Here is a 22,866-nt window from a genome sequence, read left to right as displayed (position 1 = left end):
CCTTGATGAAGGCACTGCGAGGAGACTAAAAAGCCCCCTCTCGGACACTCCACCCCTTAGTGTGGCAGTAGCTAATGGGGGTAGAGTGATTAGCAACTTGGCTTGCCCAAGATTCAATTGGGAGATGCAAAGAAAAGAGTTTGAAGCTGATCTCAGGCTTCTGCAATTGGGGGGTTGTGATGTGGTTCTAAGGGTTGACTGGATGAAGGAAGTTAGCCCCATTAGTTTCGACTTTAATCGAATGGAAGTATCATTTGAAAAAGGAGGAAAAAAGATGACACTTAAAGGAGGAAGAGAAACCGGGGCCTGCAAGATGATGACAGGGAGGAGCCTACGAGTCATTCGGAACAAATGGAGTAAGCTGGCTCAACTGTTTTCGATTATGGCAGTGGAGGAAGGGCAGAAGGAATTGAGGTACGGCGGGCTCATCTTATCCATCAGCAACGATCAGAGGCTAGTTGGCCAGGTACACTCTAGCCACCTTATTGATGAATTGTTGGTAGGATTTGGGGACTTTTTTGCTGAACCTAATACCTTGCCTCCCACTCGAAACCTAGACCATTCTATCAACCTTAAACCAGACTCCGAGCAAGTAAACATCAGGGCCTACCAGTATTCACCCACACAGAAAACAGAAATTGAAAGAATGGTAAAAGAGATGCTAAACCAATCCTTTATAAGACCTAACTACAACCCCTTTTCCTCATCGATCCTTCTAATCTAGAAGAAGGACGAAACTTGGCGTTTTTGTGTAGACTATCGACAATTGAATGCCCTCACTATAAAAGACAAATTTCCCATACCCTTGATAGAGGATCTAATGGATGAGTTGCACAATGCCACTATCTTCTCCAAGCTAGACCTTAGATCAAGTTATCATCAAATCAAAATGAAAGCTGAAGATGTCCACAAAACCGCCTTTAGAACCCATCATGGGCATTTTGAATTCTTGGTGATGCCCTTTGGACTCACCAATGCTCCAGCTACCTTCCAATCCCTCATGAATAAAATATTTGAACCTTATTTGAGAAAAATTGTATTAGTCTTCTTTGATGACATTCTTATTTACAGCCCAACCCTTGAGCAACACCTATCCCACCTCAAAATCACCCTAGAAGTCCTAAAATCCAACCGGCTTTTCATCAAAAGGTCTAAGTCTTGCTTTGGTCAAGATCAGGTGGAATATTTGGGCCACATAATATCAGGGGAGGGAGTTAGGACAGACCCAAGGAAGGTAGAGGCCATGGTCAACTGGCCCAAACCCACGAATTTGAAGCCTTTAAGGGGATTCATCGGCCTTACTGGATATTATAGACGGTTTGTTAAGGGTTATGGCATCATCAGCCGCCCCCTAACTGACTTGTTGAAGAAGGGGAATTTTAAGTGGGGTGAAGAGGCCAAAGTAGCCTTTGAGAAGCTTAAGGAGGCGGTGAGCACAGTGCCGGTTTTAGGGCTACCAGACTTCAGTGAGCCCTTTATATTGCAGATGGATGCTTGTGGAGTTGGTGTCGGGGTAGTTCTAATGCAGAAGGGGAGGCCTCTGGCATTCTTGAGCCAAGCCTTGAGTACTAGGCACTTGGGGTTGAGCATCTATGAAAAGGAATTCCTAGTAGTGTTAATGGCAGTGGCGACATTACCCAGAAGGAGGTAGATTTATCATCAGAACAGACCATGAAAGTCTAAAATTTTTGCTACAACAGAAGTTACAAACTCAACTACAAAAGAGGGGTATGGCCAAGCTAATGGGACTTGATTATTCCATACAATACAGGCGAGGCAAGGAAAATATAGTTGTTAATGCACTATCCAGGTGTCAATAGGAAGGCAGTGTAGCAACCATTACAAAAGTAGTCCCTGAATGGTGTCAGGAAGTTATTGACAACTATGCCGACGATGAGCAAATTAAGAAGCTAATGGAGAGGCTAGTGATTGAACCTAATGGGGATGGACACTACACTATAACGGAGGGGATGTTGAGGTTCAAAGGCAAGCTTGTCATAGGGAGCAAGGAAGACCTTAAGCGAAGAATTTTACAGTCATTGCATGACTCACTCGTGGGGGGACACTTAGGCATCCAAAATACCTACTTTAGAGTTAAACAATTGTTTTATTGACCCAAGATGAAAATGGAAGGAAAAAAACTTTGTGTTAGCCAGTGATGTATGCAAGAGATGTAAGTTGGAGAATGTGGCTTACCCTGGTCTCTTGCAACCTCTACCAATGCCGGATCGAGCTTGGGTCAGTGTAACTATGGACTTCATTGAGGGACTACCTAAATCTGAAGGGAGGGATAGTATTATGGTGGTAGTGGGTCGGTTCACAAAGTTTGCGCACTTTATAGGGCTGGCTCACCCTTACACAGCCAAGAAAGTGGCTAGGATGTTTATGGACAGAGTAGTATCGCAACATGGGGTGCCGAGTACAATCATTTCAGACCGCGATAAGGTATTCACAAGCCATTTTTGGCAGGAATTTATGGGATCTATAGGGATTAAGCTCAACATGTTGACGACATATCATCCCCAAACAGATGGGCAAACTGAGAGAGTCAATCAAGTGCTAGAAACCTACCTAAGATGCATGTGTATACAGTAGCCCAAACACTGGCATAGATGGTTAGCCTTGGCACAATGGTGGTATAATACCACCCACCCCTAAAAATGTCCCCATATGAGGCGTTGTATGGATGCCCACCACTGTTGTTGCTTGCCACCGGAGGGCATGCAACAGAGATATCAATGGAGGAATACTTAAGGCAAAGGAGGGTGGTCTTACAACAATTGAAGCAAGAGTTGGCATCGGCCTGGAATAGAATGAAACAGTATGCTGACAAGAAAAGGAGTGATCGGGAGTTAGAAGTGGGGGAAAAGGTGTATCTAAAGCTAAGGTACCCTCACTTGAAGGCCTTCAGTCAAGGGCCAGTATCCAAGTTGAGTCCCCAGTACTTTGGCCCATTCAGCATAACAGAGAAAATAGGTAAGGTGGCTTACCGACTCCAACTACCCGAAGGCACCCACATACACCCTGTTTTCCATGTATCCTTGCTGAAGCGATCAACCGGGGCAGAGCCAATTGTTACAGTCTTACCAGCGCCGGGCAAGGGGAAGGAAGGTCCCATGGAACCAGAAACAATTATAGACAAAAGGGTGGTACAGAGCCAAGGGGTTCCTCTAATCCAAGTGTTGGTGAAATGGGAACAGGGGAGTAACAAGGGCAACACATGAGAGTATCTACCAGGTCTACTCCATCATTTTCCAAGAGTTGCGAGCCTTTTTAGCATTTCTTGAGGACAAGAAATGTTCTAAGGGGGGAGAATTGTCACGGCTATGGCTATTTTTTGCATTTAATTTCAGTCTTATTCCTGTTTACTCAACATGCCCTGCTGTATTTCTTTTATTTGATTGTTACAATTATATTCTAGCTGTCAAATTCTGTTAGGGGTAGAAGGCCACATGTAAGGCCTTAGGAAAAAGACAAAACATCCAATCCCACACCAAGCGCCTATATGTACTCGTCCCATTCCATGGGAGAAACTATGAAAAGATTGAATACCAGATTATTCCCTATCTCTCTCATCTCACTCAATTCTCTCTACTTTCTTTATTCTCTCTATTCTTCCTACCCAACTATTTCTGTTAATTTCCCTTGAATCTCACCAAGCCAAGGGAAGCTCATTGTCTCTGTCTAGGACAGTGACACTGATGTCCTAGTTTTTCAAAAATAAGAGTAATGGGGCAGGCTTGTGTTACTGTGCTTGATAGTTTGAGCAAGCCTAGAGAGAGGAGATAGAGCAGGCAATGGTCCTGAGCAGTCAAAACAGTTGAAGTGTATAATAGGACATGCCAAACTAGAATTTTTTTTCACCAAGTCTGTTTAACGCTAAAGGTTACTTTAGTCCTTTCATTTTATGATGAACACTATAAATAATTAGCTGACATCAGCAAAAACTATTCCAATGATGGTAGAAATTAACTTGTTAAAATTTTTTAAAACGTCTGTATGATTTCCATAATGTGAAGGGTGGCTTGTGTAATTTGCCAAGAAATTAAAAAACGTGTAATAGCTAGATGTTTATGTATTATAAAGCATTAGCTATCTTATCAACACCACTCCTAAGGAAAAGTTATGACGGAAACAGTATGTAATACCAACACATATTTGATAAGTCAATTTATAATGCACAAAATATAAGTGAATGAGAAAACAAAAGTAAAAGAAAAGTGGGCATCCCCATATGATACAGATATGGGTCACAGCCTTGACACAAAATAGGACATCCTGACATCATGATTCTCACAGATTAGAACACAAGGACATGCTTATTATAAATATACAACTAAGATTTTACATAATAAGACATTAAATATGATTAGGAAGTTCTACATACATCTAAAAAAGACTATATTCATAAACAAGTTGAAAGTTTTTAGGATTCTAAATTCATAAAATTGAAATATATAAAGAAGGGAGAACTAGTATATGTAAATCTAAACATTAGTTAGTGCTTTAGTTTTATAATTAATTTTCAACATTTAAAACTTATTATGCGGTTTTAATGTGTTTAACTGGTAGGCCTGAAAAATCCTAATATAGATAGACAATGGTTCCCTAAGTTTCCATGATTGTTTGGCCTCTGTAATTTATGGTATGGTCATATAAAAATACCAGTTCACTAGTCAGGATGATCTTGGAATACCGAGAATAAAGAACAAATTGATAAGAATATATATTAAAAGAGTGCAGCTGTAAATTATAGATTGATAGATGATTGATTAGAGTAATTATAGGGATTGTACATAAGTCAAAACTTTCTATTTTCTAGGATTGTCTAATTACATGATTGTTGTACATTCTAGATAGTAAGGTTTTAGATCTTTTGTCTATACAATTTTGTACAGAAGAGTGTTCCACATGAATGAAATTCTTCTTTCGTCCAAAAACTACTTTTTGTTCATGTTATCAGAGCCAGCGACTTTACTGGCCGGTTCCTTCCCATCTGGTTAAGTATCTATACTTACGGGTTCCTGTTCTTATGGAGGACCACACCTCTTCTGGCAACCCTTCTGCCACTTCTTTGATCTCTAATATTCCATCTCAACCTATGCCTTCCATCCCCTCAAACCTTGATTTCCATTCCCATCAAATCACCCAACACATTGAATGGGACTAATTTCCGGGAATGGTTTCAATCAGTATTGCTGGTTATGAAGGGTAAAGGAAAGGTAGGCTATCTTGGTGGCTCACTTCCCATGCCTCCAACAACACCTCACTACTCAACTTGGGATGCAAAAAATTCAATTGTGATGGCTTGGCTCATCAATTCCATGGAGCTAAAGATAGGAAGGACATACCAATTTTACAAAACTACAAAGGATATTTAGACAGCTATGCAAAAATTTATTCAAACCCAGAAAACACCTCACAATGCTTTGAGATTTGATTCGCCATCAGGACTACTCGAAAAGGTACTATGTTAGTTACTAAATGCTACAATGTCTTAACAGAATTGTGGTAGGAAATTGATTTGTTCTCTGACATAAACTAGCACTATTTTGAAGATAGTGCCAAACATGCCAAGATGCTTGAGAAGGAGCGAGTGCTTGATTTCTTGCATGGACTCAACAAGGACTTGGATGAAGAATGTGGCTGACTCCTAGGTTCTAAACATTTTCCCTCTATTCATGAGGCCTTTTGCTGAAATTAGAAGAGAGGAAAGCCGCAAGAAAGTGATGCTTAACAACTCATCTCCCCAAATTCCAAACATAGATTTTCAAAATTCTACCTTGGCAGTACATCAAAATGACCCACTTCACCAAAAAACTCAATAGAGTAAAGACAAATATCTCTAGTGTGATTACTATAATAAACCTAATCGCACCAGGGAAACTTGTTGAAAACTTCACGGTAAACCTACAAACTGGAAGTCAAAAAATCAAAGGGACCAACCTAAACTAGCCTATGCTATTGAATCATTACCTGCAAATGAGAAGCCTGGCAATTCTCTTCCATTTACTACAAAATAGAATGAGATTTTGAAAACTCTAGGTTGGAATCTCGGGTAAAAGAGGGCTGGCAAGATTGCTGTAAATAGTTATTATGGAAAGGTTAACCTTTGTGATACAAGATTGTAAATGGCAAATTCTATGGAGGCAATCAAGGAAGACAACACAACAATCAAATCTAAAAAATCGTGAATGTGTATATGAGTTGTAATTAGGATAATTTTTGTATATCCTTTCCTTTTGTATTCTTTCCTTATGTATTCTTTTCTTTTGTTTAAGATTCCTAAGCTATTAAATATGAGGTTATAAATAGAGAATAATCCAAAGGGACAAGGTGTCTTTGCCTATAGTTTCAAAACCTAGTTGTTGCTATTTTTACATGGTATCAGAGCCACAACTAGGCTAAGCACAAAAAAGACAATAGTTTGAGCGAAAATGTCCCAAGAGGTTAGATTATCCAGTGTTACAAGGGATGTGGTGCCTACTGAGGGGCCTAAAACTGCAGTTCCTTCCGATAACCCATCCTTGCTTATTAGTCCAGTGAAACTAGATGGCAATAACTATCTAGTCTGGTGTCGCTCCTGCAAATTGTTCATCAAAGCCCGAGGATTGGAAGACTACAAAGCTGGCATGAAAACTCAAAAACTCGCCATTGGAGATATACAAGCTCGACAATGGGAGATCGAGAACTCCCTTGTGATGTCTTGACTGATCAATTCAATGCAGCCAAACATTGCCAAGGGGTATTTACTGCTAGAGACAATAGGGAAGATCTGGAATGCTGCATCACAAACCTACTCTCAAGTCAGACATGATGCACAAATTTACGAGATCCAGAAAAAGGTACATGAAACTAAACAAGGTGAGTGGTCAATTTCTCAATACTATGCTGAAAATTAAACAATCTATGGCAAGAGTTGGATTATTATCAAGATTTCTAAGCGGAATGTTCTATTGATGCTTCTGAGATCCAAAAAATGATTGATAAAGAGAGGGTATTTAATTTTTTAACTGGGTTAAATATAGAGTTTGACCAAATAAGGGTTCAAATATTAGGAAGGGAGCCTTTTCCTACCTTGAAGCAAGCTTATTCCTATGTTCATCAAGAAGACAGCAAAAGGAGTGTTATGCTCCAACCTGCTGCAACAAATAGATCAGCCATGATGATGAAATCATCACTTGATAGAACCCCTACCATCCATGGAAGTATCAATAAGAATCAGCTAAGGTGTGAATATTGTGGAAAACCTAGGCATTTGTCCTCTCTTTATTCTGCTTTTGTCTTTGCTCTTTCTTCTGTTTCTATTCCTAAGACAGATGCAGAAGCTCTTTCTCACTCTAGGTGGAGACATGTTATGGATGAGGAGATGTCTGCCTTGTTGGCTAATGAGACATGGGATCTAGTTCCTCTCCCTCCGAGGAAGTTTACTATTGGTTGTTAATAGGTGTTTACAGTTAAGGTTGGTCTGGATGGTTCTATTGATCATCTAAAGGTTATGTTGGTTGCTAAGGAATATACTCAAATTTTTTGCCTAGATTATGGTGATACATTCTCTCCCATGGCTAAGATTGCTTATGTTTGTGTTTTTCTTACTATGGCCACTATTTAGTAATGGCCTCTTTGTCAGTTAGATATTAAAAATGTTTTTCTTCATGGCGACCTTCAAAAGCAAGTGTATATGGAGCAACCTCCTAGCTTTGTTGCTTAGGGGGAGTCCCAACTGGTATGTCGCCTAAAGAAGTCCTTATATGGCCTAAAACAATCTCCTCGATATTCGTTTGGTCGCTTTAGTTCGGTCATCGAATCTTTTGGTACGAGAAGAAGTAAAGCTAATCATTTTGTTTTTTTATCAACATTCTCCTGGTGGAGTTATATTATTGGAGGTGTACGTAGATGACATTGTTATTACAAGAGATGATGACATCGGTATTGGGCAGTTGAAGACTTGTTTGCATTCTTATGTTTAAACCAAGGATTTGGGCAAGTTGAAGTATTTTCTTGGCATTGAGGTAGCTCAATCTGTCCATGGTGTGTGCATCTCTCAAAGGAAGTATGCCTTAAATATTTTGGAAGAGACTGGTATGCTTATAGATACTCTTATAGATCCTAATGTTAAGCTTCTACAAGGACAAGGAGAGCCATTAGAGGATCATTGGCGATATAAGAGGCTGGTTGGGAAGCTTAATTACCTCATCATCACACGGCCAAACATCTCTTTTGTTGTTAGTGTGGTAAGTCAATTATTCGACTCCCCATGTAATGGTCATTGGCACACTTTAGTGCGTATCTTAAGATACATTAAAAGTGCTCCTGATAAAGGCTTGTTGTTTGAGAACAAAGAATACAAGCAAGTTATTGGATATACTGATGCAAATTGGGCTGGTTGTCCTACAGATAGGCACTCTACCTCAGGTTATTGTATCCTAATTGGAAGAAATTTGGTGTCTTGGAAGAGTAAGAAGCAAAATGTTGTGGCTAAATCTAGCACAGAAGCGAAATATCAAGCTATGGCTTTAGCCACATGTGAGTTGATTTGGCTCAAGCAACTTCTTACGGAATTGAAATTTGGAGATTCAGGACCCCTATGCAACTTATTTGTGATAATCAGACGCCTCTTCATATTGCCTCTAATCCAGTTTTTCATAAACAAACCAAACACATAGAGATAGACTGCTACTTTGTGAGACAGAAATTGATTTCTAAAGAGATTAGTACCTCATTTGTTGGCTCTAATGACCAGTTGGCTAATCTTTTTACAAGGCATTACAGGGTCCACGACTTGCCTACATTTGTACCAAACTAGGCACATATGATATATATGTGTCTACTTGAGAGGGAGTATTAGAGTTAGTGTTATACATATTATATATATATATATATATGCTAGATAGTGTTGTACATATATATTAGAAAGATATGATGTCCCATGGTTGTACCTTGTACATTGGTGTATTATATATATGTACCACATTGTGAATAAAATAATAATATACTTTTCCTCTCAAAACATAACAATCTTTTAGTTTGATTTGTTGTGATCTTTTCACAACATCTTAATCCTTGTCTATTCGGCCATCAACTAGTTCTTCCTTATCTTTATCTTCTTCAACAAATCACATTCTTGGGTATCTCAAGAGTACACCAATTAAGGGTTTATTGTTCAAAAAATGTGACAACCGAAAAATTGAATGCTATGCTAATGTAGATTAGGCAGAATTAATGGAAGACAGTAAGTCTACTACAAGATACTTTGCACTAAGTTATGGGGTAACCTACTCACTTCAAGGAGCAAAAAATAGTCAATAGTACCTAAAAGTAGTGTCGAAGCAGAGTATAGAATAATTGCCCAAGAAATATGTGAATTAGTCTAGTTGGAAAGACTATTACATGACTTAGTGATATCATAGGATGGACCTATAAAGCTACACAGTGACAGCAAATCAACCATTAGTATAGTTCACAATCCAATTCAATATGATAAGATGAAGCATGTAAGGATTAACAAACAATTCACCAAGACTGAGATTGAAAAAGAAACAATTATCCTCTCATACATTTCTATTCAAGTTCAAGAGGCTGATATCCTAACTAAAGCAATGTCCAAACCAAGTTTTGAAGTATTAATTAGCAACCTAGGAATGATTGATATCTATTCACCAGTTTGAGGAGAAGTGTTGGATTACAGAGAATAAAGGATAAATTGATAAGAGTATATATTAAAAGAGTGCAACTGTAAATTATAAATTGATAGATGATTGATTAGAGTAATTAAAGGAATTGTACAAAGTCAAAACGTCTAATTCCTTGATTGCTGTACATTCTAGATGGTAAGGTTTTAAATCTTTGTCTATATAATTCTGTACAGAAAAGTATTCCACATGAATGAAATTCTTCTTTCATCTGAAAACTACTTTCTGTTTAGATGATTATGTCTTTTGGAAAAGAACTAGCATACAACATGGATTACTAAACAAGTTTGAGCTCTACATAACGCAAAAGATGAATTATGATATAGGATCATTCACGCAGCTCCATGGTATAACATTCAATAAAGGACATGAAGCAATAATGTCAAAGATGCATCTGCCAGAATCTTCAACTCTCAAGACACTGAAAGAAATGAACCTACCATGATATCCAACCAAGATGCATGGGCTGCCAGAATCTTCAACATTCAGAATCTCAGCTCGAGCTGCTAATAAGCCATAGTGCAAGTAACTAGCAAAACATGAACAAATGGCATTAACATTACTCTTGTTCAAGAAACTATATTTTGATCACCACAAAATTAGGATATCCTAAAGTCTAGCATTTTTACAAATATGAAGGTGAAGCACTGTAACAAAATGTTCTATGTGAAGCCAAACAGGACTGGATGTCAATATAAATGAGTAGGATGGAAAATACACAAGAATGTCAAGTCCCTAGGGTTGGGTCTGGACAATTATGGAATTCTGGACATAATAGAATAGAAAGAGAGAGAGAGACGAGAGAGAGAGAGAGAAGAATAATTCTGTTATTCCAAAATTCCCTTCTCGCATCACCTTAGGTTACATCTCCTTAACTGTCTAACTGTTACAATAACTAACTATTACAACATATAACTGAATATTACAACAACTACCATCTAACTAACTCTTACAATTATAACTGACTAATAAATATAATTATTACAATTGTAATTTCTTACTACAACTATAATTTATTAGTATTCCCTTCCTACCCTTGAGATCGTGACAATTCCCCCCCCCTTCAAACAATTCTTGTCCCCAAAAATTTAGAGAAGAACCTCAGCCCTAGGAAATTACTTCAACAAGTCTAGTAGATTTTCCCAAGTGGTGTGCTTTGGATGGAGGTGGGACCACTGTACCAAGACTTGAATTATGGCAGTGAACCTTGGTAGATGACCCTCTTCTCCACAATAGCCCGAGGTTCAATCACTTCTTCTATTTCTTCTGCTAGAGGTGGTAGATCCTGGCTTGCATTAACCAGGGGTTCCTTAGCTTGCTTGAGCAATGAAACATGAAACACGGGGTGAGAATTCACTCCCTCTGGATGTTGCAACTTGTAAGCAACTTTTCCCACCTTGGCCACTATAGAGTAAGGCCCAAAATACTTAGGACTCAGTTTAGAAGCTGAAATAGATGTATAAGGTTGTTGTAAAAATCATCTAAGCTTAAGATAAACTTTGTCCCCCACATTAAACGACCTGTCACTTCTTTTCCTGTCAGCTATTTGTTTCATATGCTTTTGGACAGTGGCTAATTCCTTCTTGAGAATGGTCAACATTTGCTGCAAGTATTGTCCTACTGCAGCCATAGTACGATTTGGACTAGAGATAACATGCAAAAGGGAGGGTTTGTAACCAAACACAGTCTTGAATGGACTCCTCCTAATAGCACTGTGGTAACTGGAATTATATCACCATTGTGCTAGGGCCAACCATTTGTTCCAGCTTCTAGGTTTAGTGAAACACATGCAACGCAAGTATGCCTCCACACACTGATTAACCCTCTCCATTTGGCCGTGTGTTTGTGGGCGATATGCAAAAGACATATGCAAGCCCACCCCCAACTTCTTGAATAATTATGGCCAAAAAACACTTGTAAAAATTTTATCTCGGTCAGACACAATAGACTTAGGTATTCCATGGATTTTAGCCACAAAATCTAAGAATACTCATGCCATCTCCTGAGCTGTAAATGAGTGTGTCAAGCTGATAAAATGGCCAAATTTGGTCAGATGGGCCACTATCACCAAGATAACATCCTTACTTTTTGATATTGGTAATCCTTCCACGAAATCTATAGAAATACCATCACATGCCTGCTCAGGAATGGCAAAGGGCTGCAACAAGTCAGGGTAAGACACCTGCTCCTGTTTGCACTGTTGCCATATGGAACATGACAACACAAATTGTACCACATCCTTCTTTGCCTAGGCCAAAAAAACAGTTGTCTCGCCTTCTGATAAGGCATCAACAACCACATTTTCCTTTCCCCTCCGGTAATAGATTGTGTAATCTAACCCCATTAGTTTAGATATGCCCTTCCTTTGCAACTACGTGTGCAGTCTCTGCTATGACAAAAATTGGAGACTTTCATGGTCCGTTTTGATTAAAAACGAACCTCCCTCCAAGTAGTGGTGCCCAGTGTTATTAAAGGCGCGCCTAGGCTCGCGCCTTGATACCAAGCGCAAGCTTGGTGCCTAGAAACATACCAGGCGGGCGAGAGCTGCCTAGGTGCTCCTGGGCCCAGGCCCTCAGGCACCTTGCGCTCATAGATGTTAAAGGTGCCTGGTTGCGCCTTATGAAATTAGCTGTCAAGAACCCCACTGCCCACCGAAACCAACTGCCATTCTTGGTTCTAGCCTCCCCTCTTCTCGGTTCCAACATGTATACATTACAACATATTTACATTTAAATAAATGTCCACATTTTCTTTAATTTATATTTTTTTACCTTCCATTTACTTTAATACATAAATGTAAATAAAAAAGTACCCCCCATTTGGATTCAATAAAAATATCTAAAAAATCAAAATCCATAACAATAAGAAAATAGAATTTTGGTTTTAGTACAAACTCGAGATTTAGCGATTTTACCACCCTCAAAATACATACTTATTATTTCTTGAAAAATTCATTAAAAATCATTTTAACAACAATGAATATTAGCTATCAAAATACTGGGAGAGAGTTTTTCAAAATAAAAATATTTTCTTATATGTCTCCTTATAATACGCTAATCTTCAGACTTAGAAAAATAACATTTTTCAAAATGAAAACATTTTCTTGATTGTGGACTTGTAGTGTTTATGTGTTTGTTTAGAACTTTGCATGATGATTGGTGCTTGTTTGAGTTTGAGTATTATCTCTTTGTTTTTCTTAAGATGGTCTGTGGTATTGTTGTTGACATATTGTGAATCTTGCAAGAATCAAAAATTTAAAATGTCATCCAACACTATTGATCATAATCCTGATAGTAGCTTTGCTGGTAGAAGAAAAGATCCAGCATGGAAATATCATAGTTAGCATATGTTGAATTTTATATTTTTTTTATCTTGTTAAAATATTATTAGAAGTTAGGACCTATTTTATACATTTTTCTTCAACTAGGACATATATTTTTATTTTATTTTTTTTATTAACTTGCGCCTAGTTCCACCAGGTTCGCGCCTCGCCTTGCGCCTCAGGCTCCAAGACCCTTGTGCGCCTTGGGCTTTTAATAACATTGGTGGTGCCACCTATCCACTGCTCCAAAAACAACCAATAATTCTTTGTCATACACGCTTAATCCCAAGTGTTTTTGGGATAAAGCTTGGCTGATAAATGCTAATGGCTTTCCCTCCTGCATAAGGACAACCCCTATCCCACTATCACATGCATCAATCTCTATTACAAAAAGCTTGGTGAAGTCTGGTAGAGCTAACACCAGAGCCTAAGCCATAGATTTCTTCAATGCCAAGAAGGCTGCCTTAGCCCTAGGGTTCCATTGAAAGGCATCCTTCTTTAGCAATTCAATTAGGGGCCTATTAATCAATCTATAATGTTGAATGAATTTCCAGTAATACCCGGTCAGCCCCAAAAATCCCCCCCCTAGCTAACCATCATGGGTTTTGGCCCTTTTACCATTGCTACCACCTTCTTCGAATCAATACTCACCCCATTCCCTAAATTATGTGTCCCAAATACTCAACTTCTTTCTCAGCAAAAGTACATTTAGAAAATTTGACATACATTTGATGAGATTTAAAGACCTCAAAAGTGGTACGAAGGTGAGATAGGTGTTGTTCAAAATTAGGGCTATAAATGAGAATGTCATAAAAAAAACAAGGATGAACTTCCTCAAGTAAGATTGGAAAATTCGGTTCATCAATGCTTGGAAAGTAGCTGGAGTATTGGTTAATCCAAAAGGCATGACAGTAAACTCATATACCCCTTGGTGGGTTCTAAAGGCTGTCTTAGGGATATCAGATGGCTTCATACAAATTTGGTCGTAATCAGACCTAAGATCCAGCTTAGAGAAAATTTTGGCACCAAATAGTTCATCAAGTAGGTCCTCTATTAAGGGTATTGGAAATTTGTTTTTGATAGTGTTAGAATTGAGTTGCCTGTAATCGATGCAAAATCTCCATGTTCCATCTTTCTTTTTAACAAGGACTAGAGATGCATAGGGGCTTTGGCTAGGTTGAATTATGGAGGTGCTTTGCATGGATTTAACTTGCTTTTCAATCTCTAATTTTTGAATAGGAGAATATCTACAGGATTTAATGTTAACAGAGGCTGAATTTGGCTTAAGATGAATGGAATGGTCTAAGGGTCGTTGGGGTGGCAAAGAGTTTGGCTCATCAAACAAGTCCTTAAATTCTATCAAAAGTAAGCGCAAGTCTTTTGAAATTTGTACCTTATTTGAGATCTGGGACTCAATAGATGTAGCTGTAGGTTGTTCTTGCTCCTTCAAACAATCATCCTCTTCTTTCCCCTAATCATCTTGCACTCTCCTTGTTCCAAGCTACCCAACAAGGTTAGCCTTCTACCCTCAATTTCCATCGTTACCTCCATCTTGTTAAAATCAAAAGTCAAAGGGCTAATAGTCCTCATTCAATCTACCCCGAGGACAATGTCACATCCCCCCAATTCAAGATCTCTGAGATCTGCCATGAATTCCTACTCCTGCATCACCCACTTGAATCCCATTTGTAATGACTATACATTCTGCTCCCATTTGCTACCATCACTGATGGGGGGTGGTTGTTGTTAACGGACATTTAAGGGTGGTAGCAGTCTGAGGAAGCTATGGGTGCTCCCACTATCAATTAACACCATCAACCTCTTTTTCCCCACATAACCCTTCACCTTAATGATTTGCCCCATAGGACTCCCTTTTAAAGCGTGGAAGGATATTTCCCCTCCTTCCTCCCCTTGCAACTCTTGGATGACATCTTCTTCTACCACCACTTCTTCTTCCTTCTCCTCATTTGACCCTTCCATATTCATCAATTGTCTCTTACATTGGTGCCCAAGGCTCTACTTGTCCCCACACTTGTAGCAAAGCCCTAATTGTCTTCTTTGTTCCATAAGAGGGTTCTTAGTACCATTGTTACTGTATGGTACCTTGGTTGCCACCTAACTAGACCCCGTAAGCATGGGCCGATGATTTCCTCCTGTTGACTATCCAACCATCACACCAGGCCTATATGGGACCTTATGTCTCTTGAAAATGGCCTCCAACGTCAATTCTTGTAACTGTGCTTTTTTAGCCGCCTGCCTCATAGATGTGGGCATCATTATCTTCACCATTGAACACAACTCCTCCCTCAAACCACTTATAAAAGTAGACACCAAGTATTACTTTGTTAAACCTGGCTGCACAGTACATACAATTGACCTCAATTCCTCAAATTTCACCTGGTATTCCACCATTGTCCTTTCTTGTTTAAGTTTGCTAAATTCCTCAATCACATCTGTCATGCTCCTTTCTCCAAACCGTTTACACAGCCCCCTTTGCAAACTCTACCCAATTCCCACCATTTCCTTCATCTTGGATTCACCCTTGAAACCAAGAATCGATCATATTGTTTAAGTAGGCTATAGCCAAGTAAACTTTATGTTCCCCAGGCACCCTATAGAACTGGAAAAATCATTTGCACCTTCTAATCCACCACCTTGGCTTCATCACATCAAACATGGGAATTTCCAACCTTGGCATCGAAGGGTGGTTATTAGGGAAGGGATGGAAATTTCAAACCGACACTTCTTGTTCCATCGAAAACTCCTTCGCCTCAAGATCTCCCCGAGTTCTTGGTATACTGCCTTGTGGTGGCAGAATTGGTTCGGAATTCTGCCTTAGAAACTCCTCTACCTCAAAATCTCCCCGAGTTCTTAGTATACTGCCTTGGAGGAAAATCTAGTAATAGCCAAAACCTGGGTAATGAGGACAGCATGCCAAGTACGCTATTCAATCTTTGCCCGTACTGCTCCATGGATTCCTTATATTGCTCCAAGATCTCTCGGTTCTTTTTTGAATCCCCCAACATTGCTTCCTTTGTAACTACCACATCTTCCTGAGTTTGTACCATCGTCTCTTGGGTCTGGAACATCCCAAACTCCATGGCTTCCATTCTCACTTCCAGTTGCTTCATTCTAGTACGTTCTGCCATTCTTATCACAATTCACTACTGTTGTCACTGCACTTCTTCGATCACTCGCATAGCCTTCACCTTGGCCAATTCGTTTGGCTCTGATACCACAATGTCAAGTCCCTAGAGTTGGGTATGGACAATTATGGAATTCTGGACATAATAGAATAGAAAGAGAGAGAGAGAGAGAGAGAGAGAGAAATAAAGAGAGAGAGAAAAGAATAATTCTGTTATTCCAAAATTCTCTTCTCCTATCACCTTAGGTTACATATATAACCCCTCTCCTTAACTGTCTAACTATTACAATAACTGACTATTACAACAACATATAACTGAATATTACAACAACTACCATCTAACTAACTGTTATAATTATAAATGACTAATAAATATAATTATTACAACTATAATTTATTACTGCAACTATAATTTATTAATATTCCCTTCCTACCCTGAGATCGTGACAAAGAAATCATCATTTCTTTAAAAAAAAAAAAGGAAAAAGAAACAGCCATAAATATCAAACAAGAAACAAACCTGTGAACATAAAGATGGTATTTTGTTCCCTTGAGATTCATTTCCTTCACATATGTATCCTCTCCATCTGACATCCTAGGAGCTTTTGCAGCATCAGTCTCTGAGATAGCATATGCCATTTGTACAGATCCACCTCCAAGATCAACTACCCCAACTGTATTAGAGTATTTCTTACCCAAATTCCCTAAGAGATAGTTTATGGTCACCTGACCATATATGCAATTAAGAAACATAAACATTAATTTGTCAGCTAATAGCACCGTTGCATTAAAAATCACACAACATTCTCATTCATTAATACAACCTAATTAATCCAAGAATTTCTTTAGCAAAAAAATAAATAAATAATCACAGAATTCATATAAAGGCATCATGACAATTTGTACACTACATTTAATATTTACATAGCATGGGTGACACTGAAAAATTTAACCAATCAAGGAACCAAAATTTCTGGCTTACTTCCTACCTACTAAAAAATGTTTTCGTTACCCTCCTCTACTACAAACATTAGGACCATTAAAAGAAACACAAATAGATGACAAAACACACCCAAAGCAAAAAGTCACTAGATAAAGAGAGGAGAAAGCTCTTGGGCTATTTGATTAAAGAAAAGGGAATAATATCCACATGATGAGAGATAGATTACAAGGGATTGTTGGATGTTGGTGTCAGGTGTTGAAGTTTTGCATTGAGTACATTCTAGAAGATTAAGAAGAATCAAAAGAAACTGGTTAGTTAGATTGGTGATATAACCGACAATGAGTTAGTTAGGTTAGTTCTAATTAAAATGGTTATGTAAGGGTAGTATAGACTTTGTGTTGGTTTTAAACACCCTTGTATTTTCCGCCCAAATTCTTTATAAATAGAAGGCATAGGCGGGCAGTCAGTCTGACTGATCATTTTCTCAATTCTGCAAATGAGTGATTATGTGTTGTAATCTGAGAAGAAAGACTTGTATAGAGGGTACTTTGTAATCTCAAAAAAGTGTGGTGTACTCGTGAAGAGTGGAGAGGGTTTCTTGTACTGATTCTTGATTGGATTTCTAGTAGAATTGCTCTTGGACCGAGGCTGGATGTAGGGTCGTTTCTGCAGCCTGAACTAGGATAAAATCCTTGTCTCTTTTGTGGTTTGGTTGTCTCTTTCATTGATCTTTAATTCTGTTTTCAAATCAGTTTTTCATTTGTGTTGTTGTGATTGATTTCGGGTGAGGGTGTGAATCATATTGGCATATGAATTGAGCGATCCTAAGAGCTCTTAATCCTAACAGATTGGTATCAGAGCCTGAAACTCATTCAAGAATTGCCAAGAACCCTAGACATCAATAGGTTTTATTCCCTTCCATGGCTTCTGCGGCCTCTACTGCAAGATATGACATCGAGAAGTTCGATGGATCTAATGATTTTGGACTTTGAAGAATGAAAATGAGAGCTTTGTTGGGTAATCTAGGATTAGAAGAAGCTCTCGATGGAGAGTCAAAAATGCTGGAAGCCTATTCTAAAGAAAAGAAGAAATAAATTATCAAATAGGCATTCAATACCCTAATCTTAAGTTTAGGGGAAAACATCCTTAGAGAGGTTTCAAAGATGGAAACCGCAGCTGAATTATGGCATAGGTTAGAGAGGTTGTATATGACAAAATCCCTATCTAGTAGGCTGTTCTTGAAGGAAAATTTTCTTACCTTTAAGATGCAAGAAGGGCAGAAATTGAAAAGTCACATAGATGATTTTAATAAGCTATGTCTTGACTTAGAAAACATAGATGTAAACTATGATGATGAAGACAAAGCCCTTGTATTATTACATTCCTTGCCAAAGTCGTATGAAACCTTTGTGGATATTCTTAAACATGGTAGGGATACATTGGCCTTAGAGGATGTAATAGGTGCATTGAACTCTAAGGAGTTGCAACAGAAGGTAGAGGGAAAGGCTGCTGGAGATGTCCTAAGTCCTAACTATTAGGAGTAGGGCTGAAAGGAGAGAGTTTAGGCCTGGCGGGAAGTCTAGGTCCAAGTCTAGAAATAGAAGGAAACAAATTAAATGTTATCACTGCCATGAACAGGGTCATATTAAGAAAAATTGCCCTAGGAGAAAGAAAGAATTTCAAGAAAGATCAAATTCTGAAATTTCATCCTCCCTATGTGAGTATGACTGATAGTGCAGATGCATTGGTTGCATCTTGCCAAGAAGATAAGGATGTGTGGGTTTTAGACTCAGGTTGCTCATTTCACATGACACCCCATAGAGAATGGTTTCTTAACTACAGAGATATTGGTGGTGGAAAGGTCATTCTAGGGAATAACCATGAGTGCAATATAAAGGGGATAGGTGACATAAAATTAAGAATGCATGATGGATTGGTTAAGACATTAAATTCTGTTAGGTATGTTCCAGATTTGAAAAGGAACTTAATTTCCTTAGGAGAGTTGGACAAATGTGGCTATTCCTATAAGGGGGATGGTGGAGTCTTACAGGTATCTAAGGGAGCACTTATATGTATGAAAGCTGTCCTACACAATGGGATATATGTGCTGCAAGCAACCACTTTAAGTGATGAGGCAGAAATAGGTGAAAACAGAACCTATGTTCAAACCAAATTGTGGCGTTATAGGATGGCTCACATAAGCGAGCAAGGCCTTAGAGAATTGTCCAAACAAGGTATCCTAGGGGTTGAAAATGTAACAGAATTGGGCCAATGTGAAACATGTATCTTTGGTAAGTCTTCTAAGGTAAAATTCCCTAAGAAAGCAAACCACATATCTAAAGCCCCTTTAGAATATATTCATTCGGATTTATGGGGCCCTAGTCAATCTTTAACACATGGTGGGGCAAGGTATTTTTTGTCAACCATAGATGACTTCTCTAGACCATAGATGACTTCTCTAGGACGGTTTGGGTATATGTATTTTGGTTAGTAGGGATGTAACCTTTAGAGAGGATTCTTTCTTAAAAGATAATAAGGTAGAGTTTCAAAAGGATAGGAAGGGAAAAGCCAAGGCTGTTGAGGTGGAACAGCAAGTCCATGATGCTGTCATGAACAGTCCAAGGGATTTGGCAGATAACCAGCACTCTGATAGTGCTGATTCTCCTATGGCAATAGACCAGCATAGTGCTGGTCTTGATTCCCCTACCTTAGATAGCTTTCAGCAAAGTGGCAGTGTTGATCTGTCTAGTTTTGAGAGATTCCAGCCTAGAGACAGTGCTGGTCCCTCCAGTTCGCATAGTTCCCCTAGTTTAGGAAGGTACAATGTGGCAAGGGATAAGCAAAGGAAGGAGGTTAGACCTCCTATAAGGTATGGGTATTCTGATTTTACCTCCTATGCACTGTTAAGTGCTAAAAAGACAGCTGGAGATGAACCTCTCTAATTTGAAGAGGCTGTGAAGTCCAAGAATTCCAAGAAATGGCTGGCTGCCATGGAATCTGAAATGGAGTCCTTAAAATAAGAATAACACTTGGATTTTGGTTGATAGATGTCAAGTCGACTTGAATTTCCAAATTATATGAGAGTTGGGAGATAGAGAAAAGGAGGGAAAGAGAGATAGGATTTGGTGGGAGAATTGAGAGGAGATTGGAGGGAAAGAATTCAATATTATTTCCGTGAATGAATTCTTATAGGCCATGCATAGGCGGTTACAGCCTTCACATGAGGGTATAACAGTCCTCACGCTAATATCAGATCAGTTAGTTACAAGTCCACTTGCAAAAGTTTAAAAAAAATTACAATTGGGAGCCTTAGGTCGTGACACTCCCCTACCCTTCAACAGCATTCTTGTCCTCAAGAAGTCTTCAAAGTAGGTTGGTCGTTGTGGGGAACCTTTCCAGTAACTCGGGGAGGTATTCCCAAGTGGTATGGTTGGGCTGGAGGTGCGACCATTGGACCAAAACTTGAATGAGTGGGGCTGTAGCTTAGTAAACCACCCTCCGACCTAGTATAGCTTGGGGTTCTCTTTGTTCCTCCAATTCATCTTCGATCTCTGGTAGCTATTGGCTTGTGGGTGCTCCTGTTCGATGGATCTCTTAAGTAGAGAAACATGGAACACGGGGTGCACCTGTATCCCTACAGGTAGCTTCAGTTTGTAAGCTACCTTCCCCACTTTAACCTCTATGACATAGGGCCCGAAATACTTGGGGTTGAGCTTGAATATCGGTGTAGACATGAAGGGTTGTTGCAGAAATCTCCACTTTTAGAAACACCTTGTCTCCCACTTCAAATTCTCTGTCACTCCTCTTTTTGTCTGCGGCCTGCCTCATTCTGTTTTGGGTGTTAGTTAGCTTTCTCTTCAAGGTGGTAAGCATTTCCTTTCTCTACTATAAGTAGTGCTCTACTATCGCCAGGTTAGATGTCCCGCTTGCTATAGCAAGTAGAAGGGATGGGTTGATCCCAAACATTGCCACTAGGCCAGTGGTAACCATCTGTGCCAGCTTCTTGGTTTGGTGAAACACATGCACCTCAGATAGGTTTTTAAGCACTGATTTACCCTCTCCATTTGGCCATCGGATTGAGGGTGGTAAGCAGTTGATAGGTGCAGCCCTACTCCCAACTTCTTGAATAGTTCCTGCCAAAAATTGCTGGTGAAAATCCTATCTCTGTCGACCACAATTGTTTTTGGAACTCCATGCAACTTGACCACTTAATCTAAGAACACCCGGGCCACTTCATGTGCCGAGAAGGGGTGTGTTAGGCTGAGGAAATGCCCAAATTTGGTTAATCTATCAATGATCACTAATATCACATCCTTACCTTCGGACTTGGGTAGGCCCTCCACAAAGTCCATGGAGATACCTTCCCATGCTTGCTCCGGCACTTCCAAGGGTTGTAGCAAGCTTGGGTATGGTACTTGCTTGTGTTTGCACCTTTGACATGTTTCACATGCTAGTACAAAATCCACTACATCCTTACCTCGGCCAAAAGAAGAGTTGCCTTATTCTATGGTAGGTAGCTTGAATACCTGAGTGACCCCCTAGGGGTGAGCAGTGTAGGGATTTCAAAACCTTCTCCTTCAACTCTTTGTCATCTCCTATCACCAAGTGCCCTTGGAATCTGAGAAGACCATTTGATAGGGAGTAGCCTTTTTCCTCCCCTGTTTGCACCGCCAATTTGATTAAGAGGGGCTGCACCCAATCGGTGTTTTTATAACTTTGCTCCACCTTCTTTACCCACTCCGGCACTACTACAGTGATCCCATAACATTGGCCCACATTTTCCATGACTTCTCTTTTGGACAGTGCGTCTGCTACTACATTCTCCCGGCCTTCTCGGTAGAAGATAGTGTAGTCCAACCCCATTAGTTTAGACACCCCTTTCCTTTGTAACTGAGATTGCATCCTCTGTTGGGAGAAAAACTTTAGTCTTTCATGGTTTGTCTTGATTATAAACGGATTACTCTCTAGATAGTGTCTCCATTTATCCACAACCTTCAACACAACGAGTAGCTCTTTGTCGTATATGCTCCATCCCTGGTGCTTAGGCCCCAAAGCTTGGTTGATGTAAGCAATAGGCCTTCCTTCTTGCGTTAAAACTGCCCCAATCCCCTTTTCACACCTGTCCGTCTCCACCACAAATTGTTTGTTGAAGTCTAAAAGGGCTAATACAGGGCTTGTGTCATGGCATTCTTTAGAGTTAAGAATGTTTCTTCTACTTGGGGATTCCAGAAAAAACCCTTCCTTCTTGAGCAAGTCTGTCAGGGGTCGACTGATCAATCCATAGTGCCTTATGAACTTGCGATAATAACCTATTAATCCCAAGAATCCCCTCATCGTTTGGGGTCTAAGCCACTCGATCATTGCTGTGACCTTGCTGTGATCGGTTTTGACTCCCCATCCATAGTGCCTTATGAACTTGCGATAGTAACCTATTAATCCCAAGAATCCCCTCACCGTCTGGGGTCTAGGCCACTCGATCATTGCTGTGAACTTGCTGGGATCGGTTTTGACTCCCCCCCCCCCCCCCCCCGATATGATGTGCCCCAAGTAGCCCACCTCATCTTTGGCAAAAATACATTTGGATAGCTTGACATACAAATGGTTAGCTCTAAAGATCTGCGGTTTTAAGGTGGTTTAAGTGTTGGTCCAGGTTTAGGCTGTATATGAGAATATCGTCAAAGAAAACTATGATGAATTTTCGGAGATAGGGAGCAAATATCTGGTTCATAAGAGCTTGGAAAGTGGCTGGGCCATTTGTTAACCC

General features: G+C 39.5%; 1 protein-coding gene across 1 annotated transcript in view; it reads right to left on the bottom strand.

Annotated features, from left to right (window-relative positions):
* Positions 1 to 22,866, bottom strand: part of LOC127789181 (apyrase 2-like) — a 43,401-nt gene that overhangs the window by 4,217 nt on the left and 16,318 nt on the right. Inside the window, exons 5-6 of the mRNA XM_052317993.1 lie at positions 16,680 to 16,885; positions 10,133 to 10,221 (exon numbers count right to left, since the gene is read on the bottom strand). Coding sequence (XP_052173953.1) covers positions 10,133 to 10,221; positions 16,680 to 16,885 — 295 coding nt within the window. The remainder of the gene's footprint in view (positions 1 to 10,132; positions 10,222 to 16,679; positions 16,886 to 22,866) is intronic.

This window comes from Diospyros lotus, chromosome 13 (assembly GCF_014633365.1).
Source record: "Diospyros lotus cultivar Yz01 chromosome 13, ASM1463336v1, whole genome shotgun sequence".
Lineage (NCBI taxonomy): Eukaryota > Viridiplantae > Streptophyta > Magnoliopsida > Ericales > Ebenaceae > Diospyros > Diospyros lotus.
This window is presented reverse-complemented; position numbering and strand designations above follow the sequence as displayed.